Source organism: Microcaecilia unicolor, chromosome 2 (assembly GCF_901765095.1).
Source record: "Microcaecilia unicolor chromosome 2, aMicUni1.1, whole genome shotgun sequence".
In the NCBI taxonomy this organism is placed as follows: Eukaryota; Metazoa; Chordata; class Amphibia; order Gymnophiona; family Siphonopidae; genus Microcaecilia; species Microcaecilia unicolor.
The window spans coordinates 194245800-194266520 of NC_044032.1; the positions used below are offsets into that span (position 1 = coordinate 194245800).

At 41.5% G+C, this 20721-nt stretch overlaps 1 protein-coding gene across 1 annotated transcript in view; it reads left to right on the forward strand.

The window, feature by feature from the left end:
• The window catches only part of ROR2 (receptor tyrosine kinase like orphan receptor 2), a 535539-nt gene that overhangs the window by 510010 nt on the left and 4808 nt on the right, over nt 1-20721 (forward strand). The window contains exons 7-8 of the mRNA XM_030193600.1: nt 3746-3991; nt 12979-13184. Coding sequence (XP_030049460.1) covers nt 3746-3991; nt 12979-13184 — 452 coding nt within the window. The remainder of the gene's footprint in view (nt 1-3745; nt 3992-12978; nt 13185-20721) is intronic.

Consider the following 20721-nt stretch of genomic DNA (forward strand, 5'->3'; position numbering starts at 1 on the left):
ACTTAATTGGATAGTATACATCCCAGACTACCAATAGAATTGAAAAATAAACTTGCAGAGCTATTAGCAATATGTAATTTATCGTTAAAATCAAGCCCGGTACCGGAAGATTGGAAGGTGGCCAATGTAACACCAATTTTTTAAAAGGGTTCCAGAGGTGATCCAGGAAATTATAGACCAGTGAGCCTCATGTCTGTGCCAGGCAAAATGGTAGAGACTATTATAAAGAACAAAATTACAGAGAGTTTACATAGGCATAGATTAATGAGATTTAGTCAAGGGAAATTTTGCCTCACCAATCTAAAGGTGTATCAGCATTTTCAAAAGACATTTCTCAGTGTACCTCATGAAAGACTCCTGAGGAAATTAGAAAGTCATGGGATAGGAAGTAATGTCCTATTGTGGATTAAAAACTGGTTAAAACATAGAAAGCAGAGATTAGGGTTAAATGGTCAGTATTCCCAATAGAGAAGGGTAGATAGTGGAGTGAGAGTGGGGTTCCGCAGGGGTCTGTGCTGGGACCACTGCTTTTTAATATATTTATAAATGATCTAGAGATGGGAATATCTAGTGAGGTAATTAAATTTGCTGATGATACAAAGTTATTCAAAATTGTTAAATCGCAAGAGGATTGTGAAAAATTGCAAGAGGACCTTACAAGACTGGGAGACTGGGCATCCAAATAGCAGATGATATTTAATGTGAGCAAGTGCAAAGTGATGCATGTGAGAAAGAGAAACCCAAACTATAGCTGTGTGATGTAAGATTCCACATTAGGTGTCACAGCCCAGGAAAAGGACCTGGGTGTCATCGTTGATGATATGTTGAAGCCCTCTGCTCACTGTGCAGCAGCAGCTAAGAAAGCAATTAGAATGTTAGGAATTATTAGGAAAGGATTGGAATACTGAGAATGTTATAGTGCCTTCGTATTGCTCCATGGTGCAACTGCACCTTGAATACTGCATGTAATTCTGGTCACTGCATCTCAAAAAAGATATAGTGGAATTAGAAAAGGTACAGAGAAGGACGACAAAAATAATAAAGGTGATGGGACAGAGAAGGGCGACTAAAATGATAAAAGGGACAGGATGGTTTCCCTATGAGGAAAGGCTAAAGCGGCTATGGCTCTTCAGCTTGGAGAAGAGATGACTTGAGGAGAGATATGATGAGGTCTATAAATTTAATGAGAGGAGTGGAATGGGTAGATGTGAATCGCTTGTTTACTTTTTGTAAAAATACTAGGTCTAGGGGGCTTGCAATGAAGCCACAAAATAGTAAATTTAAAACAAACCGGAGAAAATATTTCTTCACTCAACGTGTAATTGAACTCTGGAATTCATTGCCAGAGAATATGGTAAAAGTTAGCTTAGCATGGTTTAAAAAAGTTTGGATAACTTCCTAAAAGAGTCCATAAGCCATTATTAAGATGGACTTGGGAAAATCCACTGCTTATTTCTAGGATAAGCAGCACAAAATCTGTTGTACTGTTTTGGGATCTTGCCAGGTACTTGTGAGCTGAATTGTTCACTGTTGGAAACAGGATACTGGGCTTGATAGACCTTCGATCTGTCCCAGTTTGGCAACGCTTATGTTCTTATGGGTAATGAGCCAATTAATGGCAATAATCGGGCACTAAAAATCAGTGTGCTAGCAATCAATTATTGGTATTGGCACCAATTTTGATTTCCATGCACATTTTGCTTTGTGCTGTTCTACAAAACTGCATGCCCAAATGCCATGCATAGTGTGCAACCCAAAAGAGGGCGTGTCATGGGAGGGGCATAGGTGGGTCCGGGGCATTCTGAAAATTTGCGTGCAATTTTATAGAATACTGGGGCGCCATCATGGTGCATGGTGGATTTTACAGCATGTACTTCTCTTTTTGCAGAAATTAATACTTTTGAAGAAATTAGTACTACAGCCCTAGTTGCTATAGGGCTTATAAATTTAAATGAATGAGCCCAAAATCGGCTATCATTTGAGCACCCAAACACATTCTCAAGTGAACCTCAAACCGTGTACTGTGTTCAGTTATATTCACCAAGTATATGGTATCTCGGGGTCTGGGGCTTCAGAGACACAGCAGGTTTCTGTCCTCTTTTTTTTCTTTTTTAATGTTTACTCTTTTTTTTCTGCCCTTTCTTATATTTGGTTGGTGTTCTTTCTCTTGATTGGTTTTAGCTGTATAATTTTTAATGTTTCTGTACGCCGCTTTAATGGTTGTCCTTAAGCGGCCTATCAAATAAAATAACCTTGAACCTTGTATAAGTGAAAATCACTCTTATCTACAGATTATATATTGAACCATGTCCCAACCCTCAATTTCCAGCAGAATAAAATATTCAAAAGCAGCTTCTCTCATACATAGAAAAATAGTCACTTTTCTGCATAACCGTGATGTAATGCAAACACCGGGTTCTACAGAGCTCCATTTTGGATAAAACTCCTTCCTCAGGAGCATAATTTATGCTTCTAAATTTATACTCATAATTTAGGAGCGTAAATTTAGGAGCATAACCTTTATAGAATAAAGCCCCAAGGGGCTCTTTTACTAAGCCACATAGGTGTCTATGTGCGTCCCACACACGTCAATTTGGAACTACCGCCAGGCTATTGCATGGCCCGGGTGGTAATTCCATTTTTTACACGTGTCAGAAAATATTTGTTAATTTTCTAACATGTGGCGCTAACCAGGCGGTAATTGGCAGTGTACGCGTTCTGACGATTACTGCCTACTTAACATGTGAGACCTTACCACTAAGTCAGTGGGTGGCAGTAAGGTCTCAGACCCAAAATGGATGCGCGCCAATTTTTATTTTGCTGCACGTACATTTTCGCCCCCCCCCCAGGCCTTTTTTACAGGCACGCTGAAAAATGGACCAGCGCGTGTCCAAAACATTCGCCTACACTAGCGCAGGCCATTTTTAGCTTGCCTTATTAAAAGGACCCCTTAGTGTTAGATCGGGTATAAGTTTTTTTTGTTTTTTTTTTTTTTTTAATAAAAATGATGATTCCCAGGTAAGGTTGAATCAATATTTATGTACAATTCAGTTCGGCCCCAAATACATTATTCGTATTTTGCCAAATGGCGATTTAAATTCAAATGCAAATAATCTGGGGCTCTGCGGTGCTGAATCCTACTGAAATAAACTCTTGATGTCTGATTTTGCGTTGTTTCTTTTATTTATGTTAAAGCTCAGTGCCCATTATTTGTGTTCGGTATTCATATTTGGCTGAATAATATTTTTCATTGTTCGTATTTGGCCAAATAGTAAAATATGCTATTCAATACAGCTCTATTCCCAGGTGCTGCATTTGCAACTTTGTTGGGGTTGTATCATTGTAGAAGCTGTGCTATATGATGATGGCAGTGGTATCCTCTGCGATGACTTAAGTTTGTACAAATTGCACGTACAAAACAAATTGTAAATTCAATAAACATTATGAACACAGAAACCATCCCGTAAACATACCATCCTTCCTGTAATGGAGAAGGTGTATCTGATCCTCTCGTTATATGGAAAACTGGGACACACTGCCATGATTTTATAGTGCTGACTGGACAATGTTCATTGTAGGTCCTATAGGTTTGAGGTTTCTCATTTAACAACCGCTTTTAAAAGTTGAGCTCAGCAAATTTTAGGGATCATTCTTAACAGAGGTAGACTTGTTTCATGAGAAGATATTCTCTTCCCTCCGCTTTCACTTTCTTTTTTTTTCTTTTTTTTCCCATGCCTCTCTGCAGATCATCAGTGTTACAATGGGTCTGGAACGGACTATAGAGGAACCGTCAGCAGCACCAAGTCAGGTCATCAGTGTCAGCCATGGAGCAGCCAGTTTCCTCACAGCCACCATCTGACGAGCGCTGAGTTTCCGGAAATAGGAGGCGGGCATGCTTACTGTCGAAACCCCGGAGGGCAGTTAGAAGGCCCGTGGTGCTTCACACAGAACAGAAATGTGCGCATGGAGCTGTGTGAAGTCCCTGCCTGCAGTATGTATTGTTTTTTCTTTTACTTTCATTTTTATGAACTTTTAAAATGGAAATGATAGAAACGCGAAACTCCAAAATTTACATTTAAGTCCTTTTACTAAGGTGTGCCGAAAAGTGGTCTGCGCTAGTGTACACACGTGTATTGGACGCGCGCAGGTCGATTTTTCAGCGCACCTGCAAAAAAGGCCTTTTTTGGGGGGTCGAAAATGGACGTGCGGCAAAATGAAAATTGGCACGCGTTCATTTTGGGCCTGAGACCTTAATGCCACCCATTCACTTAGCGGTAAGGTCTCACACGTCAACCGGGCGGTAATCGTCAGTGTGCATACAATGTCAATTACCGCCCGGTTAGCGCCACACGCCAGAAAATAAAATATATTTTCCGGTACGCGTACTGGACGCACGTAAAAATGAAATTTCCACCTGGGCCACATAGTAGCCGGGCAGTAGTTCTGAATTGGCACGCATTGGGCATGTGTAGGCGCCTACACAGCTTAGTAAAAGGGCCCTATAGTCATTTCTAATGCTGTACTTTGGGCAGAGTTGAGACAGGATTGTGATTCATTAGAGTACGTTATAAAATACGCAGGTATACATATAGAGAACATGCACACATTTACACATGTTTTGGATGTGCATTTGTGCCCTGCTGGGGCTGTATCTAGGAACCTGTTTTGTTCAGGTGCATAGGCGTCTATGTTGCCCTTATGTTTTTTTATCTTGAAATAAGCTTTTGCATTTTTCCTAGGCTGATATGTTTAAAGATAAAGATATATACAATATTGATGGACTTTTTAATATATTTATAAATAGGATACAAGGACGGATGATGACACAGAGGGCTTTCTAGTGTATGGTAACTACACCTTAAAAGTGGAAAGCTGCTGTGTGGTCCTCCATCCTTTAAAAAAACATAACAATTTATATAGTGTTTGTATTCTAACACTAAGTGTTGGCTTTGGTTTTTGTGTATTTTTTTCACCTATTTTTGGGGGGCTGGGGGACGTTGAATTATTTAGACCTTATAAAATAGGCGCATTTTTGGTTTCTTGTTCCTCTAGCATGCACTGAGGGGCCGATGCACAAAAGTCCCCGGAAAGAACCGCTTGCTATTTCCACCTCGGTAAACGTTACCGAGGTTGAAATAACGAGCGATTCGCAAAAGAAATCACATGCAAATGAGCTGCACTGACTCTTAACAAGCAGCCCGGTAGGGAAAGTGCCAAGTGCCAGGTCATGCGTATAGCAGTCAATTGGTAAGTGTGGCTACTATGCTTATGCCCAGAATGCCTCCACAATGTTTCACGATTTTCAAGTTTTATTATAATTTACTATCCTGACGAACAGGGAACACCATCTAGGTGGCGTACAGTCTAAAATCATATCTGGGCTAAACTATCAGACGGGACAACATACATTAGGGATAGGTGAAGAACTCCAGTTTGTTAATGGGAAAGAGAGAGGAGAGGTAAAAACGTAAGGTTTACTACACATGCTTCCAAACTCACAGAATCTGGCCTCCCTTAAAGGTGTAAAATAAAATAGAAGAAACTTGATCATGAAATGCTTAAAAACTCGGAAGAGAAATGTTTTAAGATCAGACTTAAATGTATTTACAGACACAAATAAGTGGGTGATGAATTCCAAAGCTCTGGAGCTTGAACTGAGAAAATAGCATGTCTACATTCATGATGAATTTCCCTATAGGTAGGCACATTTGATGTTGAAGTAATTCAGATCTGAGGGCCCCAAGGTGGGAAATAAGGAACTAAATAACGTGCTAAGTACAGGGAATTGTCGTAGAATCAGGTCTTATGTGCTAGTAGTAACATTTTGTAGGCAATATGGTGCATAATGGATAACCAATGAGCATTTGTAAGATGGAGTGATATGATCAAATTTTTTTAGGCCATTGATAATTTTAATAGCTGTATCCTGGATTATTTAAAGTCTTTGGTCTTTAACTCAGAGACCTATATATAAAAAATTACAGTAATCTAAGTGGCTAATTACTAAAGAGTACACCAGTATATTCAAAGCAGATGGATATATCAAGGACTGAATGGACTTAATCAAATGGAGCTTATAGAAAGAACGCTGTACAACTTGTGATATCTGAGCCCGAAAAGATAGTCTGGAATCCAAGCTGCATGTATGAAAGTGAAACGCTGTCTGGCAGATTGTTTTATTCTAGGCCGCCACAGCTCCCCACCCGTCCCTACCTTGAGACAACCGCCCTGCAAGTACCTTTTTGCGATCTGGCTCAAAGACCTATGACATGTCATCCCTCTGCTACTGCTTCATGGCTCTTCTCCCCTCCAATACTGCTGCAATGTCAAATTTAATAGTTGCCAGCTTCCTTTCTCTCTGTTTTTGTGAATGACTAGCTCCTAGCCTGTCCTTATGTGCCGGCCCAGTTCCAGCCCGTTCCTCAAGCTCAGGTGGAGGAGGGTGGGTTTTTGGGTGCAAACAGAACAGAAGGAAGGCGTGGACTCAGGGGAGCTGCCATCAGCAGCCCCATGTGGTGGTGTGGGCACAGATCGCTGGTCTCTTATAAGAATGTGTTGCAGCCTTTGCTGTTTCTACTAGGGATGGCTTTTAGCGAGCCTGCAGAATTTTAGCTCCAAGCAGGGAAGCAAGGATCCCCTGATACTGAAATGCAAATGAGGGGGATCCCTTGGGGGGTCTGGGCACAGCCAGCTGTGATTAGCTTGCTTCAGAAGCCTCGTTAGCTTCTAGTGCTTGGCATGAGACATTTGGCAGCCCCTTGGCTTTAAACGATGCATAATCCCTTTTTAGCAATTACATTGGGGATTTTGGCAAACTCTTTTAAACTGGTGCCACCCTGACAAAACTTTCACGATAAGAGGAATTTTCAAAAGTACAAAAGATGAAGCAACCTCAGGGGGTACAACAAGAGGAGGAAAAAGCAGAAGGAAAGGGATAGCCGTCATGCTATGACAGCTCCTGACCTCCCATTAAAAAAATCAGTTGGAAAGGGTACGGTCTGCATTTTGTGCAACGCACCTAAACAGCTGTGCATCACTAGGAATGCACATTTAAATACTGATCAGCTCATTTGAATATATATGCATGTGATTCCCGTTGTCTGCTACCGTGAACAGTAAAAGACATGCAGAGCCCCTTTGTGCATTTTTCGTTGAATACCGGACTCGTTAAACTAGCTGAAACCAGTCCAGATTGCACATTGCTACCTTGGAAAGTTTTGTTCATCAAGCCCTGAATGATTAAAGGCTCGAGATTTGTTTTGCTCAAGGCTTGTTTTTTTGTTGTTGTTGGTGTTTTTTTGTTTCTTTTTATTGCTCATGCTTTTACAGTAGTAGTTTAAAGCAACTTGTAAGTACAATATATATTTCTCTTTCCCTAGAAGGCTTTTAATAGAGGATTCATTTAATTGTCAGACGTCATAAGGAACATCAGTAGGACTTGAGCCCTGACTCCTCTGGTTTTCAGCCCAGTGTTTTTTAACTACTAGGCTGCCCCTCCACTTCAATTTGTTTCCTGAACTGTTTTTTTTTGAAAACACAATAAAGTGGTGTGTGTACACTATGCATTAAAAAAAATGCCAAGTATATGTCAGAAACTACAGAGATCCACACACTCATAAAATACAGACAGGCAAAATTAATTGTAGTCTGAAACAGTCTCTTCACAATCTGCTGATAACTGCAGGGCCCAAAGCCCAAAAGTTCAAAACTAAGGAACCTCAATAGAAGCCTCAACTCTGGGAATAGAGCCAGAACCTTCTACTCCTTTAAAAGCCAATGAGAAGAACCAGTTCTTAAGGCCTTTTTTAAACCCAAAATGGTGACCTATTCACCCTAAGATCACGGGACATGAAATTCCATAAAAATGGAGCCTGGAAACAAAATCTGAGCGGCAAGTTATTTCAACTTTTTCTAGTAGCTGGGGGAACAGTGAACGGATTCAGTTGGGAGGATCTGAAAACAGTACAGGAACTTATTGAATAAGATCGGAGAGATACTGTAGAAGATCAGAATTTAATGTTCGATGAACAAGAATCAATATCTTATTCTTTAATCTAAACAACACAAGAAGCCAGTGATAATCGAACAGTAAAGAAGTGACATGATTGTACTTGTGGCAGCTGCTAAGCAGTATTCTGAATGAATTGTACACATTTTAACGATGAAGTCTTCAACCTCACAAACAGGATGCTACAGTAGTCTAGACGAATCAGGACGAGATGTGAATAAAGAGATGCAGTTCCTTTCCTTGCAAGAATGATCAAAGTGAGATAATTTTCCTTAGCATAAAGAAACAATTCTGGACTGTCAAAATCTGAGGATCAAAGGTCACGTGAGTATCAAGGTCACAAGTAAACCAAGTGTGGGTCACTACTTCCATTGGTAAAATGGAAATCAGAATAGATGGGTGGATTTCTCTCTAGTAATACAGATGTTTTCACATTTGGGGGGATAAATCTTTAATCTTTGAGATGAAAACAATTTAGCTACTGCATTTAGGGTCCCTTTTACAAAGCAGCGGTAAGCCCAACATGGACTTAGCACTCGCTAAAAAGGAAGTACCGCTGAGCTACCGCAGCAAGCCTGGTGGTAGTTCCCACCCCCAGTGCACTGTCATAGCTGCATTGAGCCTGCCATGATTGGGAAAGCGCGGGGTACAAATATAACAAAAATAAATAAATCTGGTGCTACAAAAATATATATTTTTTTGTAGCGCCGGGGTGTACCTGGTATTAATCGGACAGTGCCATGCGTTGCCCGGTTACCGTAAGAAGCCTTACCGCCACCTCAATCGGTGGCGGTATGGACTCTCCCCCCAAAATGTCCATGCGGCAAGTGCTTCACTTGCCGCATGGCCATTTCTTTAAAAAAAAAAAAGAAAAAAGACCTACCTTTAAAAGGGGGGCCTCGGCACATGTCAAAAATATGCCACAGCTTGGTAAAAGAGGCCCTAAGGAAGGCATTTAAACCCCCAAGATTAAGAATAGAGAAGGAATCAGAAATAGCTAACGTTGTATATCATCTGTGTAGATAAAATACTGGCTCCAAAATGTTGGATGATGGTGGCCAGCTGAGATGGAAAAAGATTACGCAATATTGGGGCTAAGCTTGAGCCCTGTATAGAGGTATGTGTGAGCGGCCAGGGTTCTGGCCTTATGCTATGGCTTTGGACACAAAATAAGGTCAATCAAGCCCAGGTTCTGAACTAAAGAAAGTATTTATTTATATCAACACAAAGATGTTCCTGGTTTTTACCATATATAGACACAGCAAGATTACAAACAAATATTCTATACATGCACGCTCCATAAGTAGGACCAAAGATAATTTTTTATACACCCCTTCACACCCTAGGGCACACTGCATGTCCGCACAGAAGAAATTGAAAGTTTTGCATTTGAAATTACCTAAAAGTTTTGACCATTTAGGAAAGATTTGAACCACCTTAGTAGAGTACCACTTATACTCAGATCTGTCAGTTGCACAATCAGCGAACATCTCACGGTTCACTAGATTAAACAATATTCATATTGGAGTGAAGGAGTGGCCTAATGGTTAGTGCAGTGGGCCTTGATCCTGGCAACCTGGGTTCAATTCCCACTGCAGCTCCTTGTGACTTTGGTCAAGTCACTTAACCCTCCATTGCCCCAGGTACCGAAACTTAGATTGTGAGCCCTCTAGGGACAGAGAAAGTGCCTGCATATAATATATGCAGAGCTGTGTACATCTGGCAGCGCTATAGAAATGATTAGTAGTAATATCTAGAAGGGTTATAATGTGTATCTACTAGAATGTGGATTAATAGATTTTGTTTGTCTTTGCCATTAGTTCTGGCTCAGCACTGTGGCTACACCAGTTAAGCTTCCGGATATCTGCTCCTGGGGCTGACCAGTATGATTTTAACAGGCATGAGTTTCTCCTTCACTTTGAATATCGATCTTCTAATACTTAGATTTAGAAAATGGGAAATGATTTGAATTTGATTGTGTGCTCGGGTTTTAGTGCCGTACCGTACCGTACGTCCATGAATACCACCTAAAAACAACAGGGTCTGTTTTTTTTTTTATTTATACTTTATTTTTACTCAATGTTTTGATGTTTTTTTTTCTAGACATTTACATTATTCAACTATGTACATTGGTTCCCTTTATCACAGACCCATAATCTGTGTGGTTCTCTTTTAAGACATTGGATGCAAAAGAAGTGAACAAGTATTGCTTGACAATCATGAAATGCTGTATTTCAAGAAACAACATTCAGTAACGGAGGAGTGATGCCACCAGTGCACGGTTTGGTGCGTTGCTCAGTGGGTGGGAGTATAGTACATTCAGACTGAGCCCTATTCCTTGCAGAATGCAGAGTTGTTTGACCTGTACTTGTCAGATGAGCTTTTCACGTCCTGCAGATGGAGGCATTGCCATATTATACAGTAAAGAGAGAGGCACCAAGTGAAGTCTGACATTACAGGAATCAACAGGGAGTGGCTGAACATTTTGTATGCGGCTTTTACTATAACTTGCCAATATTGGTGTATACTCACTTATGGCCTGATTAACCCTGTCAACACTGCCCTCCTTTCTTTCCTCATTTTTCACACACAGAATGTTGGGTAAAATAAATGCCTCAATGTGTTCAGAGGATGATTTTTAAAAAGTTTTTACACAATTGTTTACAGTTACAGGACTGAATTCTGTAAATGGCACCAACTAAAAAATATGCTAAATGCTACTCTATAGTTAGGCTCCATTTATAGAATAGCGCTTACCTCCAGGAAGTGCGCCTAGCTTTACACCAACTAAACCCTGCCTCTTGCCTAAATTAGGCGCGGATCCCCCTTATTGTTTAACAGTGCGTATAAATTACAGGAATGCTTTAATCTGCCCATGACCCTCCCATGGTCACACATCCTTTTGGAGCCATATGTAAATTATTGGATTCATCTATGACTTTTGAACTTCAGGTGAATTTGGTAGTTAAAAAGGCTTTTTTTCAGACTGAAATTTACGACTTACACAATCAAATTTTTATTGGGAACATTTCAGAGTGGTGATCCAGGCAGTGATTTTATCACTGTTGGATTATAGTAATACATTATATAAAGGACTGTCTTCTAAATTACTGAGAAAGTTATGCTTGATTCAAAATATAGCAGCAAAATTGATTTTATCATAAATTAAATTTGTCCATGTGTCCCCTCTGCTTTTAAATTGGCTAAAGGTTGATTCATGAGTTACATTTAAAATTTGCTGTTTAATTTTTAAATCTTTAATTGGTGATGTTCTGGATAATTTTCCTTCAATGAAGACGTTAGGATCTCGTAATAACGAACATTTACTGCTGTCTTTTCCAATTGTTAAAGGAATACATTATAAGAAAGTTCATGAAGGATCTTTTTCTTACTATGTGGTTAAGCAATGGAATGTTACCCTTAAATATTCATCAAAGTCTTTTTATAGTTTAAGAATAAATTGAAGACTTTGCTATTTTAAATTAGTTGATATTTAATATTGATATTGTATTTTTATTAATGTTTGTAAACCACTCTGAACCTGTTTCAGGGATTTTGTAGGATATAAAATTCTATTAGCATGACATATAAGTACATAAGTATTGTCATACTGGGACAGACCAAAGGTCCATCAAGCCCAGCATCCTGTTTCCAGCAGTGGCCAATCCAGGTTACAAGTACCTGGCAAGATCCCAAAACAGTACAACACATTTTATGCTGCTTATCCTAGAAATAAGTGATTCAGCAAGCCATAATAGTTTGTTACAGGGCACGATACAGTATGAACTGGGTCTAATACTGTGAAGTTTATGGCGGCTTCATGGTTTTTTTGATACTGACAAAAGCAAGTGTGCTACAGTTAAGACATTGTGCTATAGACGCAATGGTGCAACAGCAGTAAAGACATGATAAAAAGAGACAATTATAGGTATTTATGGTTTATAGAGCACTAATTGGATATTTTTTGAGTGATAGTTTGTTGCACTATAGGTGGTCGGGGGCTGTCTATGATTATAAAATTGTCACAGCTGCAGGCTCATCATTCATGTGATGGTAATTGCCTTTGTTACTGGATGAGATGTCCCCTTAACAAACAATAGCATTTCAATCCACAAACTACAGATTGTGCATGTCACGGAATATAAAGGTGGAACATTGCCATACAGATCATTTTTTGATTATCCTAGAAATAAGCAGTGGATTTTCCCCAAGTCCATTTTAATAATGACTTACTGACTTTTCTTTTAGAAAGTTATCCAAACCTTTTTTAAAACCCACTAAGCTAACTGCTTTTACTACATTCTCTGGCAACGAATTCCAGAGTTTAATTACACATTGAGTGAAGAAATATTTTCTCTAATTCGTTTTAAATTTACTACTTTGTAGCTTCATTGCGTGCCCCCTAGGCCTAGTATTTTTGGAAAGAGTAAACAAGCAATTCACGTCTACCTGTTCCTCTCCTCTCAGCCGTCTTTTCTCCAAGCTGAAGAGCCCTAGCCGCTTTAGCCTTTCCTCATAGGGAAGTTGTCCCATCCCCTTTATCATTTTCATCGCCCTTCTCTGTACCTTTTCTAATTCCACTATATCTTTTTTGAGATGTGGTGACCAGAATTGCACACAATATTCGAGGTTCGGTCGCACTCTGTATCAGGTGTTCAGCACTGCATGCATCTGGTAGCGCTATACAAATGTTAATAATTATAATAATTATAGCATCCTCATTTTTGTTATCCATTCCTTTCATAACAATATCTAACATTCTATTTGCTTTCTTAGCCTTCACATGATGACCTCATTGCATTACATATAATCATCAAGACCTTACAAAACAGTTTGCACTGAGCATCTGCTGTCACCTGGTGGCATCTGCAGAAAAAAATGAAAGCTGTGTTTTTTTCCTACTTAACAAGCATTTTGTTGTTAAATATGTTGTTTTGAGAAATACGTCATCTCATTTAATTCTGTGACAGATACCCGTGATAAAACCAAAATGGAGATCCTGTACATCCTGGTGCCAAGCATTGCGATCCCCTTGGTTATAGCCTGCCTTTTCTTCTTGGTCTGTATGTGCCGGAATAAACAGAAGACATCTGCTTCCACCCCCCAGCGTCGGCAGCTGATGGCATCTCCAAGCCAGGACATGGAAATGCCACTTATGAACCAGCACAAACCACAGGTACTTCTTGCACACTTACATAAAAGGTAGTATACACAAGAATGGTCATTGCATCATTGTTATATAGTACATCGCCCTTACATAGTGAGCTGTTGTGTTGTAACATCCCTTGAACTCAGATTTGACTCGGTACATAAATCTAAGATGCATGCTTTAATTATTGTTCTGCTCGGATTCTGTATTCTAACTGCTGTGTACTATTTCAGATTGGGGAGGCAGTCTATAAGTCTAGTACATCAAGCAAATACTGCGTACCTGAAAGAAAGATTAGGAGGGTGCAATGCCTACGAAAGTTATGGCAAGAGACAAGTGTCCTGCCCTCTGATATTTTACAGCCACCAACTGATAGTGCGGCTTCAAAACTAGGTCATGGGTAGACCCTTCCCTGTCCTAAAAGCTGCAAGGGGATGTTCATAGGCGGTCGGTGGCCCAACTGTTTGGGGAGGCTAAAGGGGGTGGGGCCAGGGGTGGAGCTTAAATCCATAATTGTCTGATAACACACAGAAAAAATAAATAAATAAATAAAAATAAAAGTCACAATTAATACCTTTTATTAAATTTAGATATTAGCTATGTATCATATGTCAAAGAATAAAGTGGTTGCTCAAAGCATATAGTAACCACAATCGCTCAACTGCAAAACACTATGCACAACTTTGTGCAAAAACACACTCAGAACCTTACTGTACCATAAATATTACACTGGGCAGAACCTAATACACCAATATACCACCCATACGGAAAATGCAGACCCCCAACAATATGAAACAAGAGATCATAATATCACGATTCTCATGTAGAGCCACAAAACACCCTAATTCATGTTTAATGTGGGATAAAATGCCATAAATAAGTAAATAAATATAAACTTTTAATGTTGAGCACCTGATTCTCAAAGTGGACATATTCCAAACACTATAATGAAAATAAAATAATCTTTTCTACCTTTGTTGTCTGGTGACTGTGTTTTTCTGATCATGCTGGCCAAGTATCCGATTCTGCTGCTATCTGTCCTCTTAACTCTGGTTCCAGGGCTTCCTTTCCATTTATTTCTTTACTTTCTGCCTTTCTTCTTCATTTCTTGCCTTACATCCGTAAGTAAAAGCTGGGTCCTCTGCAGACTTGACTGTCCAGTGGATCCAGCTTCTGCCTATTTTCTCCATCGATGTGCAGGTTTTCTCCCTTTTCCCTCATCTCATCTCCTTCCTCTGTCTTCCCTCTCCTCCATGCATGTCCAGAATTTCTCCCCTTCATTCATGTGCATCTCCTTCCTGTCTTCCCGTCTCACCATCCATGTCCAGCAACCCTCTTCTCCCCTCTAGCCACCCACCCATGTCCAGCAAATCTCCTCTCCCCTGACCTCCCCTCCACCTATGTTCAGCAACCCTCCTCTCTCCCCTGCCATCCCCTCCATCCACCCATGTCCAGCAACCCTCCTCTCCCCTCTAGCCACCCACCCATGTCCAGCAAATCTCCTCTCCCGTGACCTCCCCTCCACCCATGTCCAGCAACCCTCCTCTCTCCCCTGCCATCCCCTATCCACCCATTCCAGCAACCCTCCTCTCTCCCCTGCCATCCCCTCTATCCACCCATTCCAGCAACCCTCCTCTCTCCCCTGCCATCCCCTCTATCCACCCATTCCAGCAACCCTCCTCTCTCCTCTGCCATCCCCTCTATCCACCCATTCCAGCAACCCTCCTCTCTCCTCTGCCATCCCCTCTATCCACCCATTCCAGCAAACCCTCCTCTCCCCTGCCCTCCATGCATATCCAGCGAATTCCCTTCTGTCCCCTGCCCCCCCTCCATCCATACCCGGCAGCGCCAGCGCGATTCTCCTCTCCCCTTTCCCTCCCCTTGTTAACTGGCCCGCGCCATTTTTAATTTACCTGCGTTCCAGCGTCGGCCCGCCGCGTCATTTCAAAGCCCGCCCTGCTGCCTGTCTCTATTCTTCCCTCCCTTCGCGATGTGATTCGTTCGGCAGAGTCCCGCCTTCTGACATCATTTCCTCGAGGGCGGGACTCTGCCGAACGAGCACATCGCGAAGGGAGGGAAGAATAGAGACAGGCAGCAGGGCAGGCTTTGAAATGACACGGCGGGCCAACGCTGGAACGCAGGTAAATTAAAGATGACGCGGGGCCAATAGTAAACAAGGGGAGGGAAAGGGGAGATTCACGGCGCCACTCGCTTGCTCGCCCGACGCCTAACTCTTTCCTGCTGGTTGGGGAGGCTTAGCCTCCCCAAGCCTCTTATACCCGGGCGCCTATGGGGATGTTGTTCTCAATCTTCCAACTACATTATTGGGCCGCAGTGCAAACTTGCTTAAGGGTCTGGTTGAGATATTCTTTGCTTCCTTCTAGACCCACTTGAGTAACATCAGGCAAATGTGTCTTGTTATCTAAAGGTCCCTCATCTTCTAGAGTTAGGTCAATGTGTTTAAAACAGCCCTGGTCATATGTTTGAAATCTGAATAGCCATTTGGAAATGTGTGCACATCCCAGGCAATGTACCTGGCCCTACTAAAGAAACAATTCTACCATCAGATTGAGACGCTAGTAGGAAGGTGAGATGAAATATAGCAAATTGAGAGCAAGAAGGGAAAGGGAAATGGGACTTGATATACCGCCTAGCTCAGGTTTTTGCAACTACATTCAAAGCGGTTTACATATATTCAGGTACTTATTTTGTACCAGAAGCAATGGAGGGTTAAGTGACTTGCCCAGAGTCACAAGGAGCTGCAGTGGGAATCAAACTCAGTTCCCCAGGATCAAAGTCCACTGCACTAACCACTAGGCTACTCCTCCACTGGCAGTCAGGCCTCATGATGTCACCAGGGCTAAGTACTGAATTTCCAGAAATATGCATTACATATTTCATTTAACAAATGGCTTTGTACATTCACAAGATTGTGGTTGGATCCCCAGAGAACCAGATGCATTGGAAAGATGAAAAAAAATGGTGTGTACTAATCAGTCTTAATATCTGTATCCTTGTATACAATTGTCTTCTGGAAACTAGCAGTGAAAATGGAACCCATTTGCATATGAGCTAGGAGTAACATCGAATTTTAAACTTGCAGGGCTGTAAAAGTATCTGAAAAAAATGCCCATTATCCCTCTTGTTCTATAACAGTGGTTCTCAACCTTTTTTCGGTTGTAACACACCTCAAAATGTTCACATGCGAGACACACTGAACATTACAATTTGCAGTTAAACAAAGAAAACACTCTCTATATCATTTCTTCGTCGCTAACAATGATACAAGGGAAATAGACGCCAGAGTCTGTATGATGCTGGGGTGGAGGAGAGGGATGGGCTGATAGATGTAGGAACTAGCAACGACGATTAAGTACCTGACTTCCTAGATAGCTCTTCCTAATCTGCCACACACAAGGTTGTTTAAAAAAAAAAAAACCCACAAATGTGCTGTCTCTCAAAGTTTTGGCGACACACCAGTGTGTACTGACACACAGGTTGAGAACCACTGTTCTGTAACAGTGGTGCCTAAATTTACACACTGATTACTTATGTAACTTATAAAATACTAACATGACAGAGGAGTGGGAAGACAGAACAGGATGTAAACCAAGGCGGACCCTGTGCCCTTCATTGGCAGTTGCAGCCGACAGCTAGTACTGAGGGGATTGTTTGAACCCTCATGTCCCTTCCCCAGCCTGCCAGGTACTATAAAAAATTGTGGCTTTGATGGGCTTTAGTCAGTCAAGCATATGGAGCCCACATAAATATGTTATAAACTCCCCCAAACAGGGACCAATGTGGTTCTGACTGCTGAGAAAAACTGGCAGTGGTAGAAGCAACAGGTAAGAAGAAGCACTCGATAACTCAGTCAACTGGAGGGCAATTTACAGGGGATGAGAAGAGACAGACATCTGTGGGGAACGGTGGCTCTGGTCCTCTGCCGTCTTTCCCCAACCCACTCACCCACACACACTTGTTAGTGCCAGGAGTTAACTTACCAGGGCAAAAAAAACTGCCTTCAGAATTAGCATTATTGAGAGGAGCCCTCCTAAACATTTGGGCCCTAGGCATGTACCTACAGTGAAACCTCGGTTTTCGTTGACGTCGGTTTTTGTCGGTTTCGGATTTCGTTGATTTTTTTCGACTATAAATTTGTATCGGAAGATGGACGTCCTCCTGATTTGGGGCGTCCTCGTAAATTGCCTCTGTTTTCGCCGGTTTCGGATTTCACTGATTGTTTTCGGACGGATTATCGACGAAAACCGAGGTTTCACTGTAGTTTGCCTTTGCCTTAATCCTGCCCTGGCTGTGTCTGACCAGAGGATCAGAACCTAAGGAAAAGCATTACACGAGTTCCCCAGTGGCTAGTATAGAGTGCTAGCACTAGGCCATGCCTCAGCTATATTATTGTTGTTTAGGGTATTGTACAGAGTTTCTAAATTTGTTTGTTATTAATTATTCTAAATGCAACCTAATAGAAATACACTGGGAAAAATGTGAATATTATCGAATCGATATTCAAAATGATTTAACTGGTCAGAAACGGCTCCTGCCTGGTTAAATCGCTTGTTTGGAGCTAACTTCTCATTTTCAGCAGCACTCAGTTATTGCCGCTGAAAATGTCTGTTTAGGGCCAGATTCTATATATGGCGCCTGAAAAATCCACGTGGTAAACATTTCCGCCTGTGTATTCTATAAGTGATGCCTAGATTTAAGCGCGGTATATAGAATATGCCTAGTTGATATCACAATACCTAAAACTACGCACATCCATTTACACCGATGAAAACATGGCGTAAATCTTGGCATGTAGATTTACGCACAGTGGGACATATTCTATAAGCAGTGCCCCATTTCCCCACCCTTTTTGCCTGTTTGCATTAAAATTTAGGCACAGTGCTTTACAGAATATGCTTAGGGATTTCTGTGCGCAAATTCTAATTATTGCTTGTTAAGTGCTGATTAGGTTGTTAAAGACAATTAAGTTATGTGCATTGTTATAGAATCCGCCTAGATTTCAGTGCGGAATTCTAGGCATGCTATATAGAATCTGGGGGTTAACGTCTAAATGAAAACCGGCCATTTTGGGGCAGAGTCAGCACTTGGCCAGTTAAATATTAATATTCAGCACTTAACTGGCTAAGGAACTGCATAAATAGGACAACATAAAAATAAGTCCTATCTTTGGGGCCCTTTTACTAAGCCGCGTAAGAACTAACGCGTGCTTACCTCAGCAAAAACAAAGTACTTACCGTGGGGCACACTGAGGCGTCCTGTGGTAATTTTTGAATGTGTGTGCTTCCCATATGCTAAAAAACAATATTATTTAGCACTGGGGGTGGGTCGGGGGTAGAGAGTAGGCACGTCCTGTGCTAATTAGTTGACGAAGCTACATTGCCATGCGTGAGCCCTTACCGCCTACCGAATAAGTGTAGTTAAGTGCTCATTCATTAATGGGTAAATTATTGCAAGGGGATGGGACGACTTTCCTATGAGGAAAGGCTAAAGCAGCTGGAGCTCTTCAGCTTGGAGAAAAGGTGGCTGAGGGGTGATATAATAGAGGTATATAAAATAATGAGTGGAGTGGAAAAGATAGATATGGAGCGTCTGTTTACGCTTTCCAAAAATACTAGGACAAGGGGGCATGTGATGAAGCTGGAGTGCAGTAAGTTTAAAACAAATAAGAGAAAATCTTTCTTTACTCAGCGCGTAATTCGACTCTGGAATTTGTTGCCGGAGAATGTGGTTAAGGCGGTTAGCTTAGCAGAGTTTAAGAAAGGTTTGGATGGCTTCCTGAAGGAAAAGGCAATAGAATGTTATTAAATGGACATAGGGAAAAATCAACTATTCCTGGGACAAGCAGTACAAAATGCTTTACTCTGTGGAACTTGTCGGGTGATTGTGACCTGGATTGGCCACTATCGGAGACAGGGTGCTGGGCTAGATGGGCTTTTGGTCTGTCCCAGTGTGCCGATGCTTATGTCATTAATGGTAAAAATAGGAAAATCAACCATTTTACCCATGCGGTAAAAATAGCTTTAATGCGTGGGAGCTAAGACCACTTTTTATAGCAGCTTAATAAAAGGGACCCTTTATATGGTTGTGCATAGCTGTTTTAGTGCCAAATATTGCACTTAACTGGCTATCTGTTAGCTAGCTCTAGAAACCTGGAAATTCAATGCCAAAGCCTAGACATGGCCTAGCATTGAATTTCCGGGCATAATGGCGGCAACAGTCAACAAAACGTGGAGCATCCCTGCCTGAATAACAACCCCTATGCTTTTTTTTTTTTTTTTTAACCAGTCTTGTAGAATTATGCCAATAGAAAATTCTAACCAAATAAAAAATAATGATAAAATAAAATAGACCAAGAATGTATAGAAAATGACAGATGACAGAAAATTAGAAACAATCAGGACAGGTGGTGACGACCGAGGGAAGGAATGAAAACTCTGAAGTCCAATGTGTTAAAAAAAGGCTTTATTAGGATGACACACAGTTTGCAATAAGTTGACCGACATGGGCGTGTTTTGGCACAATAGGCTGTGAGATTGAAGAGTGAGGAGCTCCTGACCGAACTAAACTACTACTACTATAAATCACTTCTATAGCGCTACCAGTCATACGCAGGGCTTTACAATTGAACATGAAGAAGAAAGACAGTCCCTGCTCAAAACTACTACTACTACTACTACTAAACATTTCTATAGCGCTACTAGATTACGCAGTGCTGTACAAATGAGCTAACAATCTAAATCAGGACAAACAGAACCAAAAAGGATAAGGGAAGGACAGACAGAAGGACACATAAGGATAAGATAAAAGTTACAAGTCAGGAGTCGAAAGCAGCATCAAACAGGTAGGCCTTTAGCCCAGATTTGAAGGCAGCCAGGGATGGAGCTAGACGTAATGGCTCAGGAAGCCTATTCCAGGCATAAGGTGCGGCGAGATAGAAGGAGCGGAGTCTGGAGTTAGCGATGAAGGAGAAGGGTGCTATCAGGAGAGATTTGCCCAGTGAACGGAGGGTTACAGAAGGAGTGTAGCGAGAGATGAGGGTGGAGAGGTAGTGAGGGGCTGCAGAGTGAATGCACTTATAGGTCAACAAGAGGAGATGAATTGTATACAGAAACGGATAGGGAGCCAGTGAAGTGATTTTAGGAGAGGGCTGATATGGGCATAACGACAAGATAAACAAGATAAACATGAGCTATTACAATAATTGAGTCATATTGCTGTTGCATACATACATTGGCACCTAATATATACCCCAGATGCAGGCATATTGTGCTGAAGCGCAGCCATGTCAGGTCAACTTACTGCCTATTGCAACATTGTGTCATCCTAATAAAGCCTTTTTTACCACATTGGACTTGTTTTCATTTCCTTTCTGAGTTGTCACTGCTTATCCTGGTTGTTTACCAGGGGCGGACTGACCGTTTGGGCAACCGGGCAGTGCCCGAGGGCCCACAGGCTCTGCCCGGATGCCCGCCGTTCTCCCCATTCCCACACACTACCTTCCTGCCATGGCCACCATTGCTGCTGTTATAGCAGTGGCGGCAAA